Source organism: Xiphophorus couchianus, chromosome 24 (assembly GCF_001444195.1).
Source record: "Xiphophorus couchianus chromosome 24, X_couchianus-1.0, whole genome shotgun sequence".
Taxonomy (NCBI): domain Eukaryota; kingdom Metazoa; phylum Chordata; class Actinopteri; order Cyprinodontiformes; family Poeciliidae; genus Xiphophorus; species Xiphophorus couchianus.
In genome coordinates, this window is record NC_040251.1 from 14723460 (window position 1) to 14732097 (window position 8638).

The 8638-nt window shown below is 41.4% G+C and overlaps 1 protein-coding gene across 1 annotated transcript; it reads right to left on the reverse strand.

Annotated features, from left to right (window-relative positions):
• Positions 1–576: 576 nt before the first annotated feature.
• On the reverse strand, positions 577–8028 carry ndfip2 (Nedd4 family interacting protein 2). Its single transcript, XM_028010989.1, has 8 exons — positions 7813–8028; positions 4142–4328; positions 3796–3926; positions 3173–3260; positions 2950–3074; positions 2799–2865; positions 2603–2708; positions 577–2486 (listed from the first exon to the last, which is right to left on the reverse strand). Exons 1-7 carry the CDS (start codon positions 7837–7839, stop codon positions 2605–2607), a joined length of 729 nt encoding a protein of 242 aa, XP_027866790.1. The 5' UTR covers positions 7840–8028; the 3' UTR covers positions 577–2486; positions 2603–2604.
• Positions 8029–8638: the final 610 nt, after the last annotated feature.

Below are 8638 nucleotides of genomic sequence, written 5' to 3' on the forward strand. Positions count from 1 at the left end.
TAAGACACCAAATAACTCAAGACTGGACACATATCTTGTTTTACTCATCAGGAAGAGGGGACTAGGTTTGGAAGAGTGGGTGGCCATTGTGGAGGATATTTAGGAAATACAGAAGCTTGGATATGACTTACAAGAAAGTTTTTGGTCTTCATGTTTCGTGCTACAGTTGCAATATGGTGAGATTAGCCTAAACACATCGGCTACAACTCTGACTAGACTTTGAATCATGAATCCTGTTACAATCAGGTTGAAGATGCAGCGTTCCACAGTTTGCCAAGTTCTATTTCAGTCTATCCTGAAATTAAACAACACTGACCGGCGTCGAGAGCCATCTTCTGCTCGTTTTAAGATGTGCATCTTTGATTCCCTCAACTTCTTCCGACAAACAAACGTTTCGTATTGTCCTGCTGGAAATAGTCGTCAGAAAACGTAGTCTGTGTTCAAAAAGGTCAGCAACATACACATCAGAAACATCTCCCCAGAACCAAAGTATGAATGTCTGAGTTTGACCACAAAAACAGAATATAAAAAGGTGCAATGACTTTCAGATTTGTACAAACATAATTAAAACACATATCAGTGGCAGGCTTTTGAACTTTATTGGCATGTTTTTTTTTTTTTGCAAGAGCTGTCATTTTATTTCCAGTAATAGTAAATGCATACCGACTGCTTGAGATGATTTTCTGAGTCTCGCCTCAGAGAAATAACACCCCTTACTTACCATATTTACAAAGACAAACATGGATTTGTAGATTAATTCTAATGTTACCCAGCCAAACTAGTTCAGGTGGGTAAATCATGCAGTAGAGCTCTAATTTACTGAAAAACCTTGATATTGTTGAATGAGGCTGGATTAAGATATGATCAGTAAATTTTTGAAAACAAAAATTAAAAAAAAAAAGAAAAGGTTTGGCAATTCTCAAGCTGTCACAGTTCAGGTTAAAAGCAATGAAACAAGACACATAAATATTATTTTTGACAAATAAAAAGTGCAAAAGGGAGATTATCCTTTTGGGATGATTAAGAATTCCAGTTTTAAAAAAAACAACAAAAACTTGGATGGCTAAGATGCAATGTACTTTTTCTACCCCCACATCAAGTTAAGCAGATTCACAAATCTTCTTGAACATCAGAACTTCAAAGTGCAAATATTATAAAATGGCATAAGCTCGTATATACACGTTTCATTTCATTTAATGACAGAAAAAAAAAAAAATCTAAACTTTATTCTCTTCTAAGGCGCCAGTCAAACACGACCGTACGCCAACCCTCGACTTCATCGCCGTCACGCTCGTGGGTCACCTCAACACCTGCTGCTGTTCTTTTATTAAACGAAGCCGCGCCTCGTCTCCACTCAAAACAGGAAAGACGACGTTATAAACACCCAAACCGAATCTAGAAGCGAGATCCGTCTGCGTCACGCAGAACAAGTCTGCTCGGCGTTTCTTCGCGACGTTCTCCTTCTTTTAAGCGGACCGGCCTGCGGCGGTTAAACGAACCGACTAAATCTACTTCGACGACGCACAACCTTACAGCCACGATAGCTAAAATTCATTACAGCTAAATTGCATAAGACTCTTGCACTCCAAAGAGCGTTTTCGAAACAATACCAAAGGGCGTGGGGGAAAAAAAAAAAGCACTGTGTGTGAACACGCTTCCCCATCCACACCAGAACGAGGGGTCGCAGCTGACCTGATGAGACCTTGTGCAGTTTCAAACACTGTTTTATCCAAAAATATACATCATTGATTAGCTCTTTTTAGCTTGCTTGTTCTCAAGAACAAAAGTATGGATGAGTTCGGAGACAAAAAGAGTGTTTTGAAGCGTTAAGAGTTGAGATTAACTTGGCGTATGCTGTGAAATCATCCAGTACTAAAGCTTTAGAACCTGAATCTACTTTAAAGTGAAGAAGTCTTAAAAGGTTTGAAAACTGCAGCCCTGTTTATCCAAATGGAGTTTTGTTCTCGTTTCAGATGGTGCATTCCGGGCTCCACAACTCTGGATTGGTTTTACTATAAAACAATGCTACATCACAGTTAAAGTAAGACTAGTTCAGACTGTTCGATACCCACCTTTTCTGTGGACAACAGAGATACGCTTCCGAGGACAATAGGAACTCCTGTTAACACTGAATATGCAAAACTAAATTGACAGATTAAATTCGTTTGAATGAATTCCTTAATTTTTGCTAGATTGTTTTCCCCCCATTGTGCTTTGTGAAACACGACGAATAAGCCCGACGAAAGCAACAAAGGCAGATTTGGGGGAGAGAATGAAAATTCATCTTGTTTTTTGTTTTTGGCTCAGTTCAGAAGCGCAGACTTTCTTTAGAGTGGGTCGAATTGTTCTAGAAAAGATGGATTAAACTGGTAATACTTTCTCCATTCCTTCCCCGCTTCCTCTCGTCGCTGCCGGGCTCCTCTGTCAGGTCATGCGAGGGCAAGGGAAGGAACTGCGCTGGAAAGGAATGCTGGCGGCGTGGAAACCTGGAGCAAGAGAGCACCACTAACACATCAGTGCTGTAGTTTGTCTTTTAATCCAGCAGAGAGTGCACTTTAGTCAAACAAAAGTGGCAGATTTGCTTTTCCTTCTCAAGGCTTACTTTCAGTATAGGAAGAAGAGGCGTGTTCGGTGCGACGTGGCCATGTTTTCTGACATGTTGCGTACTTTCAGGTAGTTCACAAATCCTCTGAAGAACAGCAGGAGGCCTGAATAGAGAGAATTAGTTAGGTTTTTTTTACTCCCCCCCCATCTGCTTTGTCATTGTTACCCTAGACTGAGACGATGAAAATACTGACCTAGCAACAGGAAGATCCACCAGAGCCAGTACTGGCCGTTAAAGTAGCCAGTGAAGTAGTCTGAGAACTGTACAAACCGAGAAAAGCTCAAAACACATTCAACAACTTCAAAAAAATGAATCAATAAAAACTTATTTTGAGTTTAACATACCCTGACGATGAGGATCCATTTAATGAGCGAGAGGCCGAAGCCGCAGATGGCGCCGTAGCGTCCAGCGATGGTATTGGTCAGACAGAACGACAGACAGAAGCCAATCCAGTTGAAGAGAAAGGCCACTGGAGGCATAAACACACCATTGGTGCTCTGTTGTAGCAAAGAGTTTACGGTTTTTTTTCTGTTTTGTTTTGTTTGTTCGTTTCCATGGAAAACTCACTGAAAAAGGCCAACATGAAGATCCCGTCATTCCCGACTCGGAGCTGATCAGCATCGCTGAAGTCATCTCTCGGGGGGAAGTCATCGTCCTTTTGGAAACAAACAAAATAAAAAAATAAATAAATAAAGTTCAGGCACACGGGAGAGAAAATTTGACACAGAAAGTGCCCCCGCTAAAAAAATGTAAAGAAATCAATAGATGCATTGCAAAACATGTTTGCCCTTCTTCGCTCTCTTTGACCCCATCTCAGTCTGCCAACACTCCACAAAGTGCGTCTGTCAGGGATATGGTGTTTAATTTGATATTATTTAGTTCTTAAAATAATATCTTGTATGACAGAGTGTTAGGGCCATGCTAAAAACAATTAAGTAAAATTACAAGAATAGTGTCATAAAATGACACCAATAAAGTCACAGTCGTATCAAAGTCACAAAATTATGAGAAAAAAGGTCAATATTACAAGACTTAGTATGTAGTATAACCCTAATACTATCCTGAACTTCGTAAGAACAACAACAACAACAACAAAAGTCTTGTTTGCAGTTTGTCTTAGTTCGAGGAATGTTTCTCTCAAATATCTTGAAAGCAAACAGTGACTAGAAGGTCTGTGTGTGGCTTGTTACCCGGGGCAACACCTCCACGGCGGAGGCAGCCAGGGCGGCTGCTTTAGCCTTCTCTGCTTCATCATAGGTTGGTAGTGACGTGGCGACACTGTAGGGTGGAGGAACAGGGAAGTCGCCTTGGAAGCTGGATTCTGTGAAAACAGCAGATGACGAGAAGCCTGGGTTAATAAAAACAGAGGGAACCACGTGCAGAGCCTGAAACCACGCTAAAGTGCTGAGGCGGTGGAAGAAATTGGCGTGACTCAACGGTCAGAACACTGCAAAAGATTAAACCCTCTGTAAGCTGAAAACACGCAACCTGGGAAGACATTTAGAGCAGCACTAAGGTAGAATGGAAAAGCGGTACCAGGTGCCGCGGCGGTCGCCCCCAGGTCGATGGAGGCGTAGGGAGGCGGGGGCGCGTCAGCCTCCCCCGCTGATGGGGCCTGAGCCTCCCTCTGGTCCGGGCCGGACGCGTCGGCTCTGGCTGACGCAGAGGTGCAGGGCTGCTGCTCTACGCTGGAAGTCTCTGAAGAATCTTCCTCATTGTGCAACTGCAAAAGAAGACGAGGTTTTAGAGTCGTAGGCGCGAGTCCATCATCTGTTCATCTGCAGCTGCTCCAGGGGGCGACCCTCGCTCGTCGCCGGGATGCTTGGTGGACTTAGCAATGCAGCACCATTTAGTATTTTAGCAACAACATGGGACTGTTTAACTCATCAGCAGCCGCCTGGAGGCAACAATTTGGTTTTTACATTACAGAGCTGAATCAGGTTATTGTTCTGGACTTTGGTTCTTATAAACACTCTGATCCTAACATCCTGTTACAGACTTGCAGCTGCGGTTGGGATCATGTTTTTTTTTCTTTTTATTATTTATTTTAAAATTATATCATGATTCTATTAACTCCGTGTATTCTACTAAGCTGCAAGTGGCCTTGTCTGTGGCTTCAAAACAAACCCCAATCAGTGGCGTTTGAAATTTTAACTTTGATGGCCAAAACATGCAAATTTAAACTCCAGGCGGGCCACAAAATGTATTAAAATAAAATTGCAAATATTTGTCCACTGTGGGGGGTTTTTCAGTTTGACCCGCTCAACAATAAACAATTTTTAAAAATTAAAATCAGTATATCATAACTGTCAGATCCAATAAACAAAAAGTGTGTCACACTGTTTTATTTAAAAAATATATATACATTTTTTTTTTTAAATTGGGCGGAATCAATTGTTTTCTGCTTTGTTGGAAAACTGACTTGTACAGGGGCCGAACAAGATCATGTCAAAGTCCACAAATGGCCCACGGGCCACACTTTGAACACCCTTGGTCTAGATATTCTGTTTTCAGCCACTTACATTTATTTTTCTTTTGATTAATGACATTACAGAGAAATACACTGTACTTCCTTTTAACACAATCAAGACTAACGGTCTGTTTAACTCAAAAACTCATTTTAAAATATGAAATAAAAGCTTTGTTTACATTTTTAACATGACTTTGCACATGTTTAGGCAAGATTTCTTTTTCCAAAAATAAAAAAATAAATTAGTACAAGAAAAATGCTGTTTCACATTTGTCCGGAACAGAATGTTCGTCCCCAGCAATGCAGGTACGACGGAAACTGAACCGCATGAAGCTAATCAGTGAACGAAGCTTGCTTCTGCATCCAAGAGTCGTCTGCTGACTTGAGTCTATTAATTTTTTGTCAGAGGCGAGAGCCAAACGCCTTCTGAAATTACAGAGAGGCGTCCGGGGTGTTATGAGAATCTGGAAAGTCAACAACCAGGAGGGAGATTACCAAACTACTCAAGGGGGGAAAAGGTTTCTGCGTCTAACAGTCGGCAAACCTTTTGACGAATCACCTCATTTTGCTTTCCAGCTGCTCCACAAAAGAGGCTAAAGATTATCATTGCCGCTGGTCGACTCGCATCTGGCTCTGAGGACGGCGCTGACGTCATTTCAAGCCGCAGATAATCGCAAAATAAACTGCTGATATAAACCAAAGATTAACTAGAAAGGCGCTCAGGGAGCAGAGTCCTGAGCCAAGGTCGGTGCCCTCTCCGCCGCCCGCGTCTCGCTTCCTCCGTCGCCAGTGAATCACGCTGACACACACCTCCACCTCTTGCTGTCGCCACTCCGGAAAAACGAAAGCGGCCGAACCGGTCCGGCCTGTCAAGTCTTCAAATTCCTACGTCGAGTGAAACCTCAGAGTTCTGGGAACTCTTTAAGTTGTCACTTTAAGTGCTGAAGTTTCAACCAGAATCTTGATGGCGTGACAGGAAAAACGATTAAAGAGGTGAATTCTCCATTTTGAAGTCTTTCCACAAAGTAACGAACGGCAAGCTTGTGGTTTACCACCTCTGCATATTGGGGAAGCACCATTTTTATCACAGCTGTGACTAATATCCAAGCAGCTTTTTAAAAAAAATGCAGTCACGTTGAAAAAAAAAGACAAAAAAAAAAGAACTCTCAGGATTTACTTCTTCCGTGAGTAAATACGTAGAAATATTTATTTTCAGACATAATTCCATTAATCGGCGAGTGAATGATCGGCCAACGTCTGGCTGGGAATCAAGGACAAAGCCTTATGTTGGGACGAGGGGGCGGGGGGTTACATAAGATATTAAACAGCATAGCCACAAGCCTCCTCGTGTGTCTAAATCCAACTGAAACCGAACAAAGACTTAACAGGAGGGACGGGATGTGGTGAGGAGTACAACTGAACCCCAACAAAACACAATCCGACGAGCGTTTTTGTTGCGTTATTCCTGGAATACGAGAGGCTGTTGCAACCCCCTGTCTTTGTTTGGTCATGAAACGTTAGAGCGCGTCCTCGCGTCAGGGGTCACACCGGAATCTGCAAGGATTATCAGTCCAAACACCCACATGCACGACTGCAGGTATCCGGACACGAAAACAAAACGTCTCCGTTTGACATTTGAAATCGTCTCTGAGGGCTTATTTCACTGCTTAAAGAGAATGTGGGCATTTAGTTTCAACTCCAATAATAAGTCCAGAATTATTTTCTATACACGTCCACCTCTGTGGAAGAGTATAGATATAGATGATATCCACTATAAAGATAGTTAATATCAAGTGCATTTTCTGCATAGTAGCTTTTGTAGCTTTGTTTCCATTCTTATTTGCAAACTCCAAAAGAGATTTGATTAAGTTGCTACATCTTATGAATATATTCAGCAACAACTTGAACTTGTTGCAATTTACTTCCACTAAAAGCTGTGCTTGTAAGCATCTGAGCTTAGCTTTTGTTGGGTGAGTAATCGCTTTGTAAGCTTCAAACTTCACAGAAAAACAGAAAAAAACCCAACAACTGCCAGTCAAAAGCCTGATCGGTGCATTTCTTGATGCATTTTGACATCTGCACCGTGTAATGTCAAAGCAAGACACTGCGGTTTACAAGGTAAACCTCATTTAAAGTGACACTAGGGCACCTAACCAAAGGTTTTGAAATAACCTGGTTACCCCACCTCACCTTTTTTTTATGAAAGTAGAAGAGAACTGAAAAATAACCCTGTACCTTATCAAATAGTTCTCTGTGGTTCATAGTACATAACGCGTTAACCATTTTAAGACCTTATCGCCTCTTCTCGGAAGCTCCAGAAATTACATTTTAGCTAGCATGCTAATTAGTTAGCATCCTAAACCGCAAAGCTAACTTTGAGATAGCTACATGGTTCCGTGTTTTAACCATAAACAAAGCTAGCAAACACCACGTTAAACTTTTGAGAAATGTATCAGAGCTCAAAAGATGTATCCAATTAATTTTAGTGGGTAACGTTAGCCTAGAAAATGCGGAAGTGGTTTGTTAAAGACTAGCTAAAACAGTTTTTTTTCCGACAGTTTGAAACAAATTATGTCAAAAGTAAAATATTTTTGAGGATATATGACGCTGAAGTGCTGTTAGAAACGTTTAAAAAAAGGACAACATCACGTTATCAATTTTATGCTGTAGTTTCCGCAAGGCCTTGTTTGTTGTTAGGCCGATTTAATAAAACTGTTTTGATCCGGTAACAACTCACCACTTGGTAACGGCTTGCTGGGTCCATCCCGACGTGGTTCTGCTGGCGAGGAAACCAGCTCAGCAAACAAAGAGGGGAATCTGACCTGCCTTTACTCAGGCGGTTTCTGTCACGGAGAGAGACTCGAGTCTGAACAAGTGCGAGAAGAGCTGAAAGCAGAGCGAGAAATGGCTGCACCCTCGACGCACTCGCTTGGAAAAATACTCCCGTCAGTAGCGCGTCAAGCTGCCAGAGGCAGTCACTATTCAATTTAACAACATCCGGTTTGATGTTTCACAATAAAACACAGTCGCCATACAAAACATATAAATTGCAACAGGAAGGTAACTTATTTGAGTGACTCTGTTCAAAACTTATATTTTTTTTATTCAGAAATGCTGTTTCGTGTGCCTGCAGGGACATAAGACAGAAAATAATTGCGTAAACATTTTACGAGAAGTTAGATTTTGTTGTTTTATCACTAAAATTAACAGAAATAAATTCTTTGTAATAAAACTGTATACAAGATGTGCGTAATTAAATAGCTGCAGGAACACACAACAAAGCAGTTTTAACAGCTTGAAGCAGACGGTCGTTTACTGTGGGGTTTCTCTTGTGACGTAGGACCTGAGCCTGACCTGTTTTATGCATGTAGTGTACAAATTTCAAAAATACACCAATAAAACCATTGTGCCCTTATAGGCGATTAAAACAAACTAGCAGAAGTCATGTGACATGAGTCAGGGGTCTATAATAATGCGCGCGACTCTTTCGTGCTGTGCTCGTTTATTAGTTTATTAGCGAAAAAAACACGGATATTTTTTTCACGGAACACTTTCAATTAATG